General features: G+C 38.8%; 1 protein-coding gene across 2 annotated transcripts in view; it reads right to left on the bottom strand.

Annotated features, from left to right (window-relative positions):
• elp1 (elongator acetyltransferase complex subunit 1) overlaps positions 1-18,390 on the bottom strand; it is an 89,704-nt gene that overhangs the window by 36,818 nt on the left and 34,496 nt on the right. For both annotated transcript variants that reach the window (XM_073048555.1, XM_073048556.1), the window contains 9 exons: positions 17,295-17,397; positions 13,823-14,044; positions 10,759-10,929; positions 9,873-9,972; positions 7,920-8,096; positions 2,737-2,843; positions 1,679-1,788; positions 1,045-1,098; positions 842-947 (listed from right to left, as the gene is read on the bottom strand). In XM_073048555.1, coding sequence (XP_072904656.1) covers positions 842-947; positions 1,045-1,098; positions 1,679-1,788; positions 2,737-2,843; positions 7,920-8,096; positions 9,873-9,972; positions 10,759-10,929; positions 13,823-14,044; positions 17,295-17,397 — 1,150 coding nt within the window. The remainder of the gene's footprint in view (positions 1-841; positions 948-1,044; positions 1,099-1,678; positions 1,789-2,736; positions 2,844-7,919; positions 8,097-9,872; positions 9,973-10,758; positions 10,930-13,822; positions 14,045-17,294; positions 17,398-18,390) is intronic.

Below are 18,390 nucleotides of genomic sequence, written 5' to 3'. Positions count from 1 at the left end.
ATTCATCATTAACATACATCCATCTGCAACATACCCTTTCCCATTACTACCATTGAGGAGGTTTAGGAGACTGAAGACCCACAATTAATGTTTTAGGAACAGCTTCTTCCCGCTGAAAGGACCATGAATACTACCTTGCTATTTCTCTTTTATACCTTTTTTTGTTGCTTATAGCAATTTCTGCAACTTGCACTGTACTGCTGCTGCGCTAAACTAATTTTATGCTAATTAGTGATAATAAACCTGATTCTGATTCTATACTTATTTCGAGTTTTAACTTTTTAAAACTCTTTCAGCTCTATACCTCTTGAAAACGGACCTAGTACCTTGCACACTCTCTACCTAATGGAGGTCATTATACGCTGTTTAAACCTTAGCATATCCTTCTCCTTTAAGAATCTCCTCAAAACTCACCCCATGGATCAATGTTGGTTCAATCTGATACTCAATTGTGAGTTTTCTTTTCCTCAACTATTCAATTTGTTTCCCCCAAAAGGCATCATAAACAAGAGAAAATCTGCAGATGCTGGAAATCCAAGCAGCGCACGCACGCACACGCACACACACAAACAAACAAAATGCAGGCCTGTTGAGTTCCTCCAGCATTGTGTGTGTGTTGCCCAAAAGGCATCACATAAACTCAAGTACTCTTTGTGTAGATCTGCCAAATCCAAAGAAAGGTCTCAGAATAAACTTTGGGAGAGGAAGAATTAGTTGAGTTTCTTTCATTTTTCCTTCTTGTATCAAACACCATAGTTTCAAGGACTATGACTAAAAATATTGAACTTTGAATATCCAAATCCAGGTCACACAAGTTATAGTATACAGTTTATAAACTCACCTTTTAATGAAGCAGTCCTAAGATTGAGACAGCGACAAGTGTGAGAATGGGTTGTGAATAGCAGGAACTCATCGTGTACTATAAATGAATTAACATTGGAAGCTATCTGTACAGAATAGAAACAGCCCACAATAAAATTAACAACATCCACTGATTTCAACGTGTCAAAAAAAAATTACCTTCAAATATAATGGAATTCTTACCTCTGACACATTAACAAAAAAACGAGATTTTTCTGTCAGACCCAATACCACTTCCTGGAGGAAACAGAAAGTGTGAACATTTTTAAATGATCAAACTGATCCACCCAATGCCTCCACTGGTTAATAAAATCAGAAGGTAGTTATAAAAACAAAGTTTGTTGACTCATTCCTTGATGAACGGTAGCAAGTGGAGCACTCCACCTGGGCAGAAGAATGGAGTTTCCATATGATCAAGTAGGTTTCCTCTGGGTGCTCTGGTTCACTCTACATGCCAAAGTTACGTGGGTTGGAAGGTTAAATGGTCACTGAAAATTGTCCCTATTGTGTTGGTGAGTGGTGAAATCTGGGTGGATTGGTTGGCACAGACTGGGAAGCTGAAGAGCCTGTTTCCATACTGTATGATTCTTCTAGTCTGAAAGCAATGTAATCTGCCCAATGTTCAACTCTATCAAAGTTGTTCAATAGTCCTGACTAAAGAGATCAGACTTGACTCTCAGTACCCAGGCATAATGAATGACTTTCAGCACAAGGCTACACCTTGTATCTAGTGCTAATGAAATGTACTCCCAGAGAGAGATACTGTTTGAAGGAGGATGGGAAGAGAAAAATGGAGGAAGAGGATCAATTTACTCACCTCGCCTTCAATTTTACATAGAGCTGTCTGTACACAAGGCTGAGAAAATCGTACCAGACATCCATCAGCTGACCTCCATGGTTTGACACATGGCTCAGAGGACTCAGTATCTGAAACAGGAATACTGGAATTTTATTAAACAACTAAAACCTGCATTTTTCTAGCACCTTTAACTAATAAAGCGTCCCAAATTATGCAATCAAATGTTAAGAAAGTAACTAAAAACATCCTGGTTTAAAAAAAGCAAATTTTAAAAGACATCTTAAATAGAAAAGAGAAGGGAGAAAAATCTATGCCTTGGGGCAAAGTTGCCATTGGTGATACACAGCAACCCTCCTTTTCACTCACTACATAGATGTAGACTTTTAGCATCATTTACTTTCCTCCTAAACCTTCAGTTCTGCAATTCATGAAAAAGCATGTAACATGAATTGCTCATTACTTCAACAACTAATTAATATAGTTACTGGATATCCTTATTTTAACACATTTACCACTTAGGTTAACGCTTCTTTTATGTCCAAACACTCATCGGCAAAATTCTCTAAACCCCTCCCCCATCGTATACTTATTTAGCCTTTCCTTTCAAACCTCTATATTATGTAACTCAACCCCACACTGCTTTCCACATTCTCACCACTCAACTTCTGAATTTCTTGGCAATTCTTTTAGATTGATAGGCTGTGTACTCTAACAAACCCTCCTTGTTTAAAGGTCTACAACAAAAATCATCTTCAGGCCTTCTCTTTTCATGACAAAAGAGCCCCAAGGTCCTCAGTATTTCCTCACACGCTAACTCTTGAAATTTCTCTACTAATGGCGGACTGTCTCACCCTGTAGAAACCCACATTAGGAAATTTGTGGTTGATCTCTACTTGAGAAATTTTAACTAGTAAAACCATAGTGGAAACTGACATGGAGCAAAGCCACAACTTCCTCACATATACTCCTCAGAGGAGATGGATCTCTGCCAGAACACCAAGTTCTAAAGAATTTGCTGCAGAACAATAAAGCACTAGCAAAGTTCCATTCGAATACTTGAATAGAAATATACTAACCCCACATGTATCTTAGGATCTGTCCATTAGAGAGTTCCAAGGCCACAGTCTGTGTCTTATGGTTGTGGCAGAGGTTGATAATCTGCCCATCAACAGATATGGGCCTCCTGAAATAATTAAGAACCCCAGAATAGTGAAGAATAGCATAATACAAAGGTATCAGCAAGCTCAAGATTAGAAACTAGAAATCTGCACAATATAACCCTGCAAAAACATAGAACACATGCTTGTTAATGCAAGTGTAGATATAAGGAAGGGAGATTTGTCAGCCATAATTAACACATTATAGATTTAAAGTATATTGACTTACTAGGAAAAGATCTATGTAGAAAATCAGCAGAACCATGGAGTCCAAACAATTATAATGCTCCTATATCTATAATAATAATACTTATAAAAATATTATAAAAACAAGATGCCTTGTGCAGGAAGGCACAGAGTCGACTGTACTTCCTAAGAAGGTTGGCGTCATTCAATGTCTGTAGTGAGATGCTGAAGATGTTCTATAGGTCAGTTGTGGAGAGCGCCCTCTTCTTTGTGGTGGCGTGTTGGGGAGGAAGCATTAAGAAGAGGAACGCCTCACGTCTTAATAAGCTGGTAAGGAAGGCGGGCTCTGTCGTGGGCAAAGTACTGGAGAGTTTAACATCGGTAGCTGAGCGAAGGGCGCTGAGTAGGCTACGGTCAATTATGGATAACTCTGAACATCCTCTACATAGCACCATCCAGAGACAGAGAAGCAGTTTCAGCGACAGGTTACTATCGATGCAATGCTCCTCAGACAGGATGAAGAGGTCAATACTCCCCAATGCCATTAGGCTTTACAATTCTACCGCCAGGACTTGAGCTTTTTAAAAGCTATTATTAATGCTTTTTGAGATAGTGATTTAGATGTATATCATATTTTTTACTGAGTTAAGTATTGTATGTAATTAGTTTTGCTACAACAAGTGTATGGGACATTGGAAAAAAGTTGAATTTCCCCATGGGGATGAATAAAGTATCTATCTATCTATCTATCTATTGTATCGCTCCAACCACCCTGAGACTGAAACTTCTACTAAAATATTTATCCTTCTCCATAATAAAATATCGGACACAAATGGCCGTTTTATTATTGTTTCTGGTAAACTATATAACACTAAAGTTGCACTAGCAAACCTGTATGCCCCCAACTTTGATGATGTTAACTTTTTTGAACGGTTTTTTTCCTCACTACCAGACTTAAACTCATACTCTCTTATATTGGGTGGTGACTTTAACTGTTGGTTGGATCCTAAACTGGACCGATCATCCTCTGTTACCAGATCACCTACCAAATCTGCCTTAGCTATTCAGTCGTTTCTCTCTAATTTTGGTATCTCTGATATATGGCGTTTCCTCCATCCTACGGAGAGAGATTATTCCTTTTTCTCACATGTTCACCATACCTTCACTAGAATTGACTATTTCCTACTCGATAACCAACTTATCCCATTTGCCCACACTTGTGACTATCAGAGTATACTGATTTCTGACCATGCCCCAATTACCCTCTCTCTGAACTTTCCCGGTCTCCCTCAGAGGAACAAACACTGGTGGTTCGATTCAACTTTATTACCGGATGATGATTTCGTAAAATTTATTAAAGACCAGATAACTTTCTATTTTAACACTAATACATCATCTGAAGTGCCATCCCAGATTGTCTGGGATGCCATGAAAGCATATTTGAGGGGTCAAATAATCTCTTACACAGCAAATCTCAATAGAAGATCCCGTGCAGATTGAGCAGACCTCATTAACCAGATTAAAGATGTGGATCAATTATATGCCCAAACTAAGAACCCTGAATTATACAAGAAGCGCGTTGAACTCCAAACTAAATTTAACCTTCTGTCCACTCAACCTGTCGAACGCCAACTTCTCGAAAGCAAGAGCCGCTTTTACATTCATGGGGATAAGTCTGGTAAATTCCTAGCCAATCAGCTGAGGCGTTCTAAAGCCAAACAACATATTACAAAGATCCGGAAGGAGAACGGAGACTTTACATCGGATCATTTAGAAATTAATGACGCATTTAAAATTTTTTATTCTCGGCTTTATTCCTCTGAATCCCTGAATGACAATATCTCTGTGGATCAATTTTTACAGAATCTGAATATCCCCTCACTTTCATCTGATTTCAAAGCCAAACTTAATGCGCCTATATCACTAGAAGAAATATCTTTTGCAATTTCTGCATTGTCCTCAGGGAAATCTCCTGGACCTGATGGGTTCCCTGTGGAATTTTATAAATCATTCTCCTCACTTCTTTCTCCTCAGTTACTTTCAGTATTATCTGACTCGTTTAACTACGGCAAATTGCCACCCTCTTTCAATGAGGCATCTATTATTCTTCTTTTAAAAAAGGGCAAAGACCCAACAGAGTGTTCCTCGTACAGGCCGATCTCTCTGCTCAATGTTGCTGTAAAGATCTTAGCTAAAGTGTTGGCTCATAGATTAGAAACCGTTATTCCCTCCATTATCTCTGATGACCAAACAGGCTTTATTAAAAACCGTCTCCCTTTTTTTAACATTCGGCGTCTATTTAATATTTTATACTCAGTTCCAACTGGGACTCCTGAATGTGTTATCTCCCTTGATGTGGAGAAAGCATTTGATCGTATAGAGTGGAACTACCTTTTTGCAGTCTTAGAAAAATTTGACCTCGGCCAAAGTTTCATCTCTTGGATCCAATTGCTGTACCTGTGTCGTACTGCTTCTGTTCTAACTAACTTTCAGAAATCCCAAGTATTCAATCTCAAACGTGGCACCCGTCAGGGATGCCCCTTAAGTCCCTTTCTCTTTGATTTGGCTATAGAACCTCTGGCGATAGCATTTCAAAAATGTCCTGAACTGACCGGGATTTGGAGAGGGGGTGCTGAGCATAAAGTCTCTCTCTATGCTGATGACTTACTACTCTTTCTCTCATATCCGTCTACATCCTTACCTCTAATGTTTTCACTTCTTGACCAGTTTAGCCAGATCTCTGGCTATAAACTCAACTTACATAAGAGTGAACTTTTCCCAATTAATAAAGAAGCACAAGAACTAATATTTCGTGATCTCCCTTTTAAAGTAGTCCATAATCAATTTACTTATCTTGGAATTACAGTCACAAGGAAGTTTAAAGATCTCTTTCGTGAAAACTTTGTCAATCTTTCATATGCTACAAAACAGAATCTGGTACAATGGTCACCTCTATCTATGTCCTTGGTAGGTCGTATCAATGTTGTCAAAATGTATGTTCTCCCCAAATTTTTATACTTATTTCAATCTATCCCAATTTTTATTCCTAAATCTTTTTTTGATTCCTTAGACTCTATTATTTTGTCATATCTGTGGCAGAATAAGCGCTCTAGAATTAATAAAATCCACCTCCAAAAATCTAAAAAAGAGGGTGGCATGGCTTTACCTAACTTTCGCTTATATTATTGGGCAGCTAATATACGTTGTGCTGCCTTCTGGTCTTTCTTCCACGGTCAACCTGAGTGCCCTAACTGGGTGGCAATGGAGTCGAGCTCCACTAAAGAATTATCTATATCTGCACTTCTTGGCTCTGCACTCCCTAGCAGCCTGCCCAGATCAATAGCTAATCCTCTGGTCAGACACACTTTGCGTATATGGGCTCAGTTCAGGAAATGCTATGGTTTCCAGGGGTTTTCCATTTCTAGCCCTGTCGCACATAATCACCTTTTTGTACCTACCACGTTCGATTCAGCATTCCATGTTTGGTACAGGAAGGGCATTAGACATTTTGAAGATCTCTTCATTGATAACCGCTTCGCTTCTTTTCAACAGCTCTCTGTTAAGTTCAACCTGCCTAACGCTCACTTTTTCAGATATCTCCAAATCCGACACTTTACTGCTCCTTTAATTCCTAACTTTCCTGAAATGCCTGCGTAAAATGCTATGGACCTATTTCTCTCCATTATTCCACTAGGTAAAGGTTTAATTTCAATTATCCAAGATAAACTAGCAGCCTTACGACGGGCCCCTGTGGATAAAATTAAAATGGCCTGGGAGCAGGATTTAAATATCTCCTTATCCGAGGAGAGCTGGGACTCAGTTCTCAAATCGGTTAACTCAACCTCTCTTTGTGCTTGCCATTGTCTCTTACAGTTTAAGATTGTTCATAGAGCCCATATGTCTAAATCTAACCTATCTCGATTCTACCCTGGCATTAGTCCGCTCTGTGATAAATGCAAGAGGGGCGTGGCCTCTCTCATCCATATGTACTGGTTCTGTCCTAGCTTGGAGAAATTCTGGAAAGATGTCTTCACTACACTATCGGGTATTCTGAATCAGCACCTAGAACCTAACCCCTTAATTGCTCTGTTCGGTTTTTGGGGCGAGACAGATTTATGTCTGGGTCCGACCAAATGCCGAATACTATCCTTTGCCTCTCTCCTGGTGAGACGCTTGATCCTCCTTAGATGGAGAGATGTTGCCCCACCCACTCATGCGCAATGGCTTATCGACATTATGGCCTGCTTGGACCTCGAAAAAATTCATTATTCAGTTCTCAATTCGGATTTAAAGTTCCATAAGATCTGGGGGCCTATTATCGAGTACTTTCATAACCTTCCTCTTGACTAGGGTTTTTTTTTCTTTTCGGTCCCTTGCTTTCAGCTCCCTTTTTTTTTTCTGGCAGTAGGCATTATTATCCTCTGTTGCTAAGTGTATTCACAGTCTGGGAGTTTGACTGTCCAGACTTATACTCTCTATATTGTGTGGTGGTTGGTCTGGAATTGTTGTTTTTTTCTTGTGTTGTGGGGTTTGGGGAGGACACTAAGCTCACTTGTCTTTAATTTAGGTGCTTTTTTGTTAAATTCTCTTCCTTTGTAGCATATTGTTATTGTATGCTTAACCTTGCTCTGTATTAATGCTCCTCATTGGGATTTGGGGTTTTTAATTTTGTAAAATGTTTTGAAAAACTAATAAAAAAAATTTAAAAAAAAAATAATTATCCTTTCCTTGAAATGTACTTTTTCAAGCTATATCTGACCATCATCTTTCAAAGGAGGTTTACATGGATGAATTAAAAAATGAGCTGTGCATAATATGCTGCAGAAGTAAGAGCTCTAAGCAAGGGTAATTCCAGTATAATTATGATGATGACTTGAAATTTCATTCTTTTTGTTTGGAGAGTTATGAGGTCTTACCTGATCCATAGTGTTCCCTCTTGATTATCGTCTGATGAAGTTACCAACTGACACACAACAGACTGGGACATGGTCAGACCTTGAAACACACTCAAAAACTTATTTTCGCTTATCCAGGTTATAAAACGTAACTTCAAAGGCTTCAGACAGTCACTATGTTCTTCTTCAAAATTAATTCTGACATTTCCAAAATAAAACAGAAAGAGCAAAGTTAAGACAAATATATGTTAATGTAATAATTTAACAAAACAATCAATATGAACTTAACATTTTGAGTTTGTAAAGCTCTTCAGAGTATGTGGAGCTCACTGGAGCATTTTGCAATTGTCGCAAGACAAATTTACTTTTGTACTCAAATCTTCAGGTAATAAAGGCCAACATGCAATTCACTTTCTCTTACTGTGGCATGTAGAAGGCCATGCAGATTCCTTCGAACAGCAATTCCTTTTAGCTTCTATTAAAAAAATACACTGTTTCCAGACCATGCAATTTTCAGTGCACGTTTGAATGTGACAAAAAAAAACTAAATCTTGCCTCTAGCTTGGATTGTGGGCCATCATAGGACAAATCAGTGGATATGTTGGTATTGTTAAGTAATTCCTTTGATTGTCCTAAGTATGTCAATTTCATTACTCCTCAATCACCAATATTCATTGGAATACAAGCCTCGATATGACTAAGCACAGCTCAAATTTACCGATCACACCACTATTCTTAGTAGTGGAGAAGGTGATAAGAAGTTGTATAGGATTGAGGTTGATCAGCTTGTTGAGTGGTATCTGTAAAACAACTTTGCTTTCAATGTCAGGAAGACCAAGGAACTGACTGTGGACCTTAGGAAGGGGAAGTCAGACGAACGTGCACCAGTCCTCATTGAAGGGCCAGCAGTGGAAAGAATGAGGAGCTCAAGTTCTTGAGTGTCATCATCTTGCAGAACCTATCCTGGGCCCAACACACACAGGTAACTACGAAGGTGTACTTTTTTAAAAAAGTTAAAGGAGATTCAGCAAGTCATTGAAGACTCTGACAAACTTCTACAGATGCACAGTGGAAAGTGTATTGCATCATAGCCTGCTGTGGAAACTTCACTTTACTGAAATCTTACAGGCAACAGACAATGGTGGGCTAAGCCAGTTTTTGCTACTGGTACAGTTCTCCTCACCAATAGGAACATCTCCAAGAGGCAATGCCTCAGGAAGGCAATATCCAACATCAGGGACTGCCACCATCTGGGTTATGATTTCTTTTTGATGCTGTAGCCAGACAGTATGTACAGGAGCCTGAAGTTCAAGAACAGCTTCTTCTTCAAAGCCATCAGGTTCTTGAACTGGTCTGAAAACTCGAACACTACTTCAGGCTATATTGCCTTTTCTCCCTCTCTCGAGGCAGGAGCGTAGTGGTTAGTGTAAATCCTTACAGTGCCAGTGTCAATTCCCACCACTGTCTGTAAGGAGTATGTACAGTACGTTCTCTCCACGACTGCATGGGTTTCCTCCGGGTGCTCCGGTTTCCTCCCACATTCCAATGACCAACTGGTTAAGATTTGTAAGCTGTGGGCAAGCTATGTTGGATCAAGAAACCTGGCAACACTTGCAGGCTGCCTCCAGCACATCCTCGGACTGTGTTAGTTGCTGACGCAAATGACGATTTTCACTATCTCAAAGTTTTGATGTACAACTGACAAGTAAAGCTTATTTTTAACCTTGCACTAGTGTCATTACGTTTATGTGATTTATTTCTGCACGTGTGAGTTATGCATAATTTATGTTAATTTGTTTTCTATTAATTTAAGTTTGTCTTCATACTGTGCTACTGCTGCTGCAAAAGGTAACTTTCATGGCATTTGTACCCTTTGGCTTGGGCCCATGTCCAATCGCAGTCTCAGCACTGTGGAGACAGCATGCATTAAGTATGATGTGAGGATTTCATAAAAGAGTAGGCAAATAAGCTAACCTGCATATTTTGACCAGTTTGGGATTTGTCAAGTGCTTTGTCATTCCTCTTCCTCCAATAGCTTCTGTATTAGTGGTGCAATCTTGATTCGCACCATCATCTGTCCAGGATGTGAAAATACATTTCCTATTAATCTCTCACAATTAAAGCAGCACAACTTCAGAATGTATCAAACCACTTTGAGCTAATGAGGTATTTCTGAATTCCATCACATGGAAACAGAGGAAGCCCAAAAAGGCGATTTATACACAGGAATATGAATAAGACCAGATGACTGATTTTACTGATGGTCAGAAGAACGATAACCAAGACAGACAGACGAATCTCCTTGCACTTCTTTGAGAAATGCCACGGAAATTTGTGATTTCTACATGAGCAGCAACACTTGGTCTTACATTTCAAATAGAAGGACACTACCACCAACAGTGCAGCAGGGTAGAACTGCTCACATTTCTGAAATGGGAGTATAGCTCAGACCATTTTGAGTATATACAGAGAGCATATTTAAAATTGTGAAGAAATTATGGATCAGTTCGATAGGACAGATGCGCAGATGAAGTTTCTCTTTTCAGTGGAAATTAAAACTAAGGTCTATAAGTATAAATCACTCAAAACTTACAGGAGGAATGTCATACCCAGAAAGCACTGAGAGTGGGAATTTGACATCACATGCAGTGGTTCATGAAAATATGTCAAAAATAGGAGAACTATTTCTCAGAATGTATCATGGTCCAAGATGAAGATGTACTCTATGTACATCACAGTACCTCAATGAGTAACAGATGTGCGTTCATACAACAATAGTATTTTAGCATAAAACCTCAACACGCTTTTCACTCTTAAAAAGTATTTTAATCAGGCATTAAATCACGAAGCACACACTCACCAGCCTGGTATATTGAAATCCAGTTATCAGCTGTTAAGACGGCTAAATCATTGCTCCTTTGTGGATCCGAGGAGAAGATAATCTGATTAACTGGGCAGGGTAATTGCAATTGATAAGCACACATTGGAGGCGGAATGACTGCCTGGCGGAAAGGTGTGACATCTACTTTATCTGTCATTGACAAAAACACAAATAGTACTCAAGTCAAAAATGTAATAAAAAGTACTGGATTTTAAAATTTTGTTGAACAGAAAATTTAACTTCAATTTGAACTGAAACCAAATCTGAAAACAGAAAATGCTGGAAATACTCAGGTCAAGTTGAATCTGTGGAGAGAAAAATCAGAACTGATGTCTCAGAAAATAATTTTTCAAACCAATAAAAAAAAGCTTTAAACTGCAGAGAGTATTTGGGTGGGGTTGCATAAAGACCAACATGAAAGTTCTGTGATAAGTGACTACAAATGACAAATGTGGCAGTGGAAATGGCTGGAGTGATGGTAAAAGGAAGTGAATATGGAGGAGGTATAAATCAAGCAAGAATAAAACAAATCTCAAATTACCAGAAGAGGTGGTAAAATTACTCTGCATTCTGAAAATGTGATCTTATATGAAACCATTGAATATATCTTGCCAACTCAAATGTAAAATGCATCCAATCAGAAAATGAGATGCTGTCCACTATGTACTAGATCACCAAAACATTATAGGGAACTGAAGACACAGCTGCTAGTGCAGAAGTGGAATGGAGAATTAAAGTGTCAGGCAACTGGAAACTTGGGGTCACCTCATCAGAACTCTCTGACGTTCTGCAAACAGATTACATAGCCTTTGCTTGATCTTCCTACATGGAGGAAACCACATTTTGAGAATTATGTGAAATACAATACATTTTAAGAAGTTCAAGTAAATTTCTGCCTGATCTTAAACAGTGTTCAGAGGCTTGGTCAGCAGGAAAAGAAGGAAGTAGAGCAGGTCATTTCAGAATTCAGAACATAGAAGCTGGAGAAGGATGGTGTGGATAACATTCTCAGCAGAACATGAAGCCTACCACATGCTGTTTGCATAACATTTGCTGCATTAATTGGTGTAACTTTAGCTTTGCTTGAGAATCAGCTTGTGTTTGTTCTGACAATTTGTAAGTGCAATATATTGCGCCTGTGATGCTCCAGACAAATTTCATCTTTGTTGTAAACTTTTACTGGTGACCAAAGAGAAGGTGGAAACATGCCCAGATTTCATTTTTCCAGGAGACAAGTAGTAACTGGAGAGGAAAAAACTGCAGATGCTGTAAATCGTTAACAAAAACCAAAAAAGCTGGAAGCAGTCAGCAAGTCCAGCAGCACCAGTGCTGAGATACACCGTCACACTTCTGAATACCAACTCTTCATCAGAATTGGAGTATGTGTTAAACTACAGAGAAAGGAAGGGTAGAGATTAAAGGGAATATATGTGATAAGGTGCAGAACAAAACCATCAAGGCAATAATAATTTATAAACCAGCAGAGAAATAGAAACTCTGTGTATCTGTGCACAGAGAGGTGGGACTGTTACCCGAAATTGTTAAATTAAGCCTTGAGGACTACATCACATCTAGATGTATGAAGAGATGCTGCCCTGAGCTAACATTGGGACTGCTGGCGAAATGTTGGAGCAGAAGACAGGGAACTAAAGGGACAGATGACTAGCAGCTCAGGGTTGCCTTGTTCTACAAAGTGATTGCCCAATCTGTATTTGTTTTCCCCAATACATTGACTGCAACATCAAGAGCATCAATATAATATGTGAAATTGAAAGATGTTTCACATATGAAAGGTGTAGAACTGAATCGCTGTTTCACCGACAGGAAGCTGTTGATTAAGGTAGTCACAGAAAGAATCATCCCTTCAGAATGCTGAAAGGAGGAAGATATGACTAGCAGTGGAATCTCACTGAAAGTGGCAGGAATTGCTGTGGGTGATTTGTTAAATGGAGATTCCCTCACACTAGGTGGAGGTCAGGCCAATGCAAACGCTACCCTGGTTGGGAGGAGAACGATTGAGAGCACCATTAAATGAGGTACAGGGGAAGCCTTCTTAAAGGAAGTAAGACATTTTAAAGAAATCAGCATCTCCCTCTATGCTTTCTGTAATCACTCCATTCATCAGCCCAGTTTCTGTCTCTGTCATATCAAGCCTGAAGTTAAGACTTTCTAGCATTTTCTGTTTTTCAGTGCAGGCAAATGATGCTTTTACACAGATCAGAACTCATTCAGTGACACGGAAGAATAAACCTGGATTCTCATTAAAGAATCATTTCTGGAAACCAGCTAGTAGTAATGAAAAATAGTTTATGCAGTAACACTTTTATCATCTATAACATAAGGCCTTAAAGTGGGAAACAAAATAATGTTGCACAAGAGCAATTGGATGAACAATTGTGGTCCTTCAAGGAAAGTGGGACTAACTGAAGAGCTCTTACAAAAAGGCACAGTGGGTTGGAAACTGCATCACAAGTAGACAAGGTGGTGAAAAAACATTCAGCATGCTGGTCTTCATCAGTCAGGGCACCGAATAAGTGTTTAGGACATTATACTGCAGTTGCATAAGACTGTACTAGGGAGTATTACGTACTGTTTTGGTTACCATGTTATAAGAAAGAGTGCATAAAAGATTTACAATGATTTTAGGATTTGCCAGGACTAGAGGGTCTGAGTTAAAGGGAAAGGTTGGCCAGGTGAGGTCTTTATTCGCTGGAATGTAGGAGAATGAAGGGTACCCTTATTGAAATGTTTAAAATTATGGAGGCATAGATATGGTGGACTGTAAGAGTTCCCCCCCCACCCACCCAGGGTATGGAAGTTCAAAACCCAGGGACTTAGATTTAGAGTGAGGGGGAAAAAATTTAAAAGAGACCTGAGGGGCAACTTTTTCATGCAGATGGTGTTAAGTATTCATTGGGCTAAAGGGCCTGTGTCTGTATTGTATTTCTCTATGACTCTATAAAACATGAAAAAAACTAATAGAAATGAAACAATGTAAACCATCATGACATGATATGCAAGCCTCAAATACAAAATATTTTACCTCCATTAATCACAGCTATATTAGCAAAATCATTGCTGTCACCGCCTTTACTTCTATCTGTCGTCCAATGCCAGTTATAGGAGTAGTAACACCATCCGCTGCAGAGAACATGGAGCTGATAAGGGCTCTCAGGATTCCACATTAGGGACACAATGCATTCATAACCAAAATGCAGACTCTGCTTCAGGTACCAGTGGTAGTTTTCTACAGTCCACAACTGAACTATAAGATAAAAAAAAACCAGAAAATATTTTTAACTGCTGTGATCATGGCGATAAGTATAGTCATTTCTATTCAGAAAGTGTGACACCTGTCTCAAGTACTTCAGTGATGCCTCAGCAACACAGTACTTTAAAGGCAGGGAGCTGAAAAGAATACAGTGATATTGTATCAAATGGACAGCAAATACAGTCTCACAAGTCAGGTGGAGTAAACAACAGGGATAACTAGAGTACATATTTCAACAGTACTTAGAGAAGAGTTTGGTTTTTAAATGCAGCAATTTTTTGTGATCCAGGATGGACTGCCTAAAAGGGTAATAGAAGCAGAATTGCTTCAGGGAAGGAGGCCATTTGGTCAATTGAAAACATACCAGCTCTATGTACATAAGTGGGAGTCAAAGTACACTCTAGTGCAGGGGTGTCAAACTCAAATACGCAGTGGGCCAAAATTAAAAAATCGGTACAAGTCGAGGGCCGGACTGGTTCAGAGTTTATTGCAAAACTTATTGAAATGAATTTATTACACATATTAACCTGGAACTAACAAAGCTTAGGTTATTGCCTACAAAAACAACATTGAACATTAAATAAATAAAAAATCAGTTGCATTTATTTCTCCTTATGGCTTTATCTGCAGCTTTTCCGGAGTAATTTCTAATGAAAACATTTTTCCACAGGCCAACACTCTGTGATTCACACTAGTCTAAGCCAGATACTTGGCATCTCATCTTGGATGCAAGTTCATCAATGTTTGGAGTCAGGCTCTGAGCTGAGGAAATCCTCAGAATTGAGTGAAGGTGTTCATCAGAAAGACGACTCCTGTGTGATGTTTCGTTTATCTTCATCAAAGAGAACAGTTGTTCACACAGATATGTGCTGCCAAACATAGAGAGCATTTGAGCAGCTTGGGTACGCAGCTGGGGCATTGTGTCGGGAATGAAACGTAGAAACTGTGCAGCGCCCACCGAGTCATACTTTGCCTTGAGTGTGTCACTACATTGGAGTTCAATCAGCTCCATTTGTATGTTGGTTGGTGCGCTTTCCACGTCAGCTGCAAATGGATTACTGAGCAGTTCAATCCCGCTTTTTTGGGCTTCAAAGTCGGCAAATCGCCGTGTGAAGTCGGCACCAAGTATGCTAAGTTTTTCAGCAAACTTTGCATGTGGGAACACTGCGGTAGAAACCTGCTCTTTCATAGTTTGGCAACACGGAAAATGGCTCAAGTTTTCTTGCTGCATCTGCGTCTCCCACAGGTGCAGCTTGGTTTTAAAAGCCCTCACTGCAGCGTACATGTCTGTGATCACACGACCCCGCCCCTGAAGCTGCAGGTTGAGCGCATTGAGATGGCTCGTGATGTCACACAGAAATGCCATTTCACAAAGCAACTTTTTATCCCGGAGCTCTGTTGTGTCTTTCCCTTTTATTATTCATTTATGATATTATTATTCATTTATGATATTATTATTCATTTATGATATTATTATTCATAATGATATTCAGGAAATAAACCAGGAAAACCGAATAAACACTAAAAACCCTGAAAACCTGGTACCTGAATAAACTCAGCATTAGCCATATCATATGCCATAGGCGCTTCGCTTACTGGGGCCAGCTTTAATAGTAATTAGATATTATCTCGAGGGCCAAAGATAATTCCACCGCGGGCCGGATTTGGCCCGCGGGCCTTGAGTTTGACATATATACTCTAGGGTCATTGAATTTGATATATTCATGGCTGACATGACTGCATCATCAGTTCTGCATGCCCTGCTATTATCAGTAAACTTTCACCCCTTTGCCCCTTTAGATCTGTTCTTAAAAAAGTATTCAGACTGTACTTCCAATATGCCTTGAGAAAAAGCTTTCCAAAGACTCATGATGCTTCAATATTATTTTTTTTGCTTAATTTAAGTCTTAAAGCATGAACAGATGTTTTACTTAGTGTTCCTGGTTCTAGATTTTCCACGAGTCATTTTCTCCATGTGCGTTTTTATTCAAAACCCACAATTATTCTTCCAATCTCCAGTGATAAAATTTTAACCTGTCCAACCTTTCCTTATGATCAACCTATCAATTCTAGGTGGTCTACTAGACCTTGTCTGAAGACTGCTAACACATCAACCTCCTTTTATTAAATACTGTACACAACAATAAAGGTGAATGCTCACTGAAGTCTGATATAACTGAAGCATAACCTCTTTACCAATAAATGATAAAGTTCTGTTAACACTCTAAATCATTTGCTGTACCTACAGATTAGCCTCCTGCAAATCATCTGCATCTCAGAGCTCTGCAATTGATCTAAGTGCTGGGTTAAAGTTTTTTGCAACCTAGCCAATCACAAATTGATTATACCACAGCCCTTATCAATTTCTTTCTGGAAGGTTGTATACCATATTAACCAGATTCCTGGGAAACATTGCCTGTTACTTCAGCTAAAAACTAGTTTAATGAGACAGTCAGAAGATTATAGCCAGGGCCTATATAATTTCCTCCCACACTTTCCTCAGCGCTCTGGGTTACATCACATCAGGAGTAGGAAATTTATCCAAAAAGTACAGCTAGCCTCTCTAGTACATTATCCATTTTAACCCATTAAGCATCTCAACTACATCCTCCTTTACTGAGACTAAAGCCAACATCATTTTTTGGTAAAGAATGACTTATAATACTCAATTAGTTCCTCAGCTATGCCCTCTGCAGAGATTCCTTTTTGATCTATGAACAATACAGACTCTTTTCCCCTTTTGTTTGCTACCAGCCCTTTCTCATGTTCCCACTTTCTCTTTCTTATTTCACTCTTTACATCCTTTCTTGGAAACAGACCTAACAGTTACATTCAAGGGAAGAAAGTAATTATGTGGGGCTATAGAGAAAGCAAGTGGGGGGTGGGGGTGTTGACATTATTTAGATATACCTTACAAAATGCAAATTGAATGATCTCTTCCCACATAATGAGATTCTAAACCACATTTCTATTTTATGCTCTACAGTCTGAGCAATCAAAAATTACAGATGCTGAGAAATGAAACAAAAGCAGAAAATGCTGAACACTTGGCAGATCAGCAGAATCGGTTGAAACAGTTAATATCTTGAGTCGAAAACCCTTCACTTTACTAACTGGTTGAAACTCAATATTGTTTATCAGTGCAATAAAAACATTAAAGTTGGGGTAGTTTTTTTGGCCACATGATTTTCATAACTTGGGAAGAAAACAAACAAAAAGCAATGATATAGAGATAATTTATTACCATATGTATTACTTCGGCCTTCATTTTTTCCTTCATCTGATTTTAAATCCTCCAGCCAAACTGCCAGCACAGTAGACTCACTGTTCCAGAGCAGCTCATTTACCTATAATCAACACTCACAGTTAACAAAGTACTCTATACTATAGACAACACACATTAAACATAATGCATGAAGCTTTCAGCTTGCAAAGACCTATACTTCCAATACATTGCTAAGTACATTGTTCAATCCTGTTGGAAACAAAAGACAGGCTGGATAAATATGCCAACTGATAGCAAAACAATCTTTCATTCAAAGATCATTCTACATGCTGTTTCTTCTTTGTGCAATCACCTCCATAGATAAGCTATGATTAAGATAGATCAAATATTTCAAATAAAATATCCAAACATTTCTTTTTAAGATTATGTGGCTGAACATTATATAGAATCTGCAGCACAGCAACAGACCCATTATATTTTCAATGAACCCTCTTTATTTTCTTTGTTTCACACCAGCTTCCATTGTTTTCTTCCTGAAGTATCAGCTTCCCTTTAAACATATCTCAGGAAGTAGTTGAGCCAGATAGGTTTCACAATCTCACCAGCTGCTGACTAGTATTGATGCCTAGTACGAAGTTATGATACTTAATTCTGATGTTGCTTGCAAAAGGAAATGTCTTTACTATGTCAAGAAACTAAATGCTGAAATATAGTGGAAATCTGAAATAAGAGCAGAAAATGCTGGAAAGAGTCAATATTTCACGGCAATAGCTTTCAATGAGAATCACAAAGCAATTTTTAAAAATTTTACTAAATCCTGATGACAGGGTGCCAACCTCAAAAGTTAACTCTGCTCCTCTCTCCAAAGAAGCCTGCTGAGTATTCCCAATAATTTTGTTTTTATTCTTACCACATTTCAAATCCCTTCATTACTTTAAAGAGTTCCTCTCTCGGTTCACACCTCTCCAGAGAAAAGAGCACAATTTGCCCCAGTCTCCCCTGATAATTCTGCAAGAATCTTACAAATCTTTTTGTATGTTTTTCAGGGCTGCTAAAATCCCCCTTACAATGTGGAAATGAGAATTGTGCACAGAACAATATGTTGCCTAACTAT

This window comes from Hemitrygon akajei, chromosome 6 (assembly GCF_048418815.1).
Source record: "Hemitrygon akajei chromosome 6, sHemAka1.3, whole genome shotgun sequence".
Classification (NCBI taxonomy): domain Eukaryota; kingdom Metazoa; phylum Chordata; class Chondrichthyes; order Myliobatiformes; family Dasyatidae; genus Hemitrygon; species Hemitrygon akajei.
The sequence above is the reverse complement of the archived record's forward strand: the minus strand, read 5'-3'. Positions and strand labels throughout refer to the sequence as shown.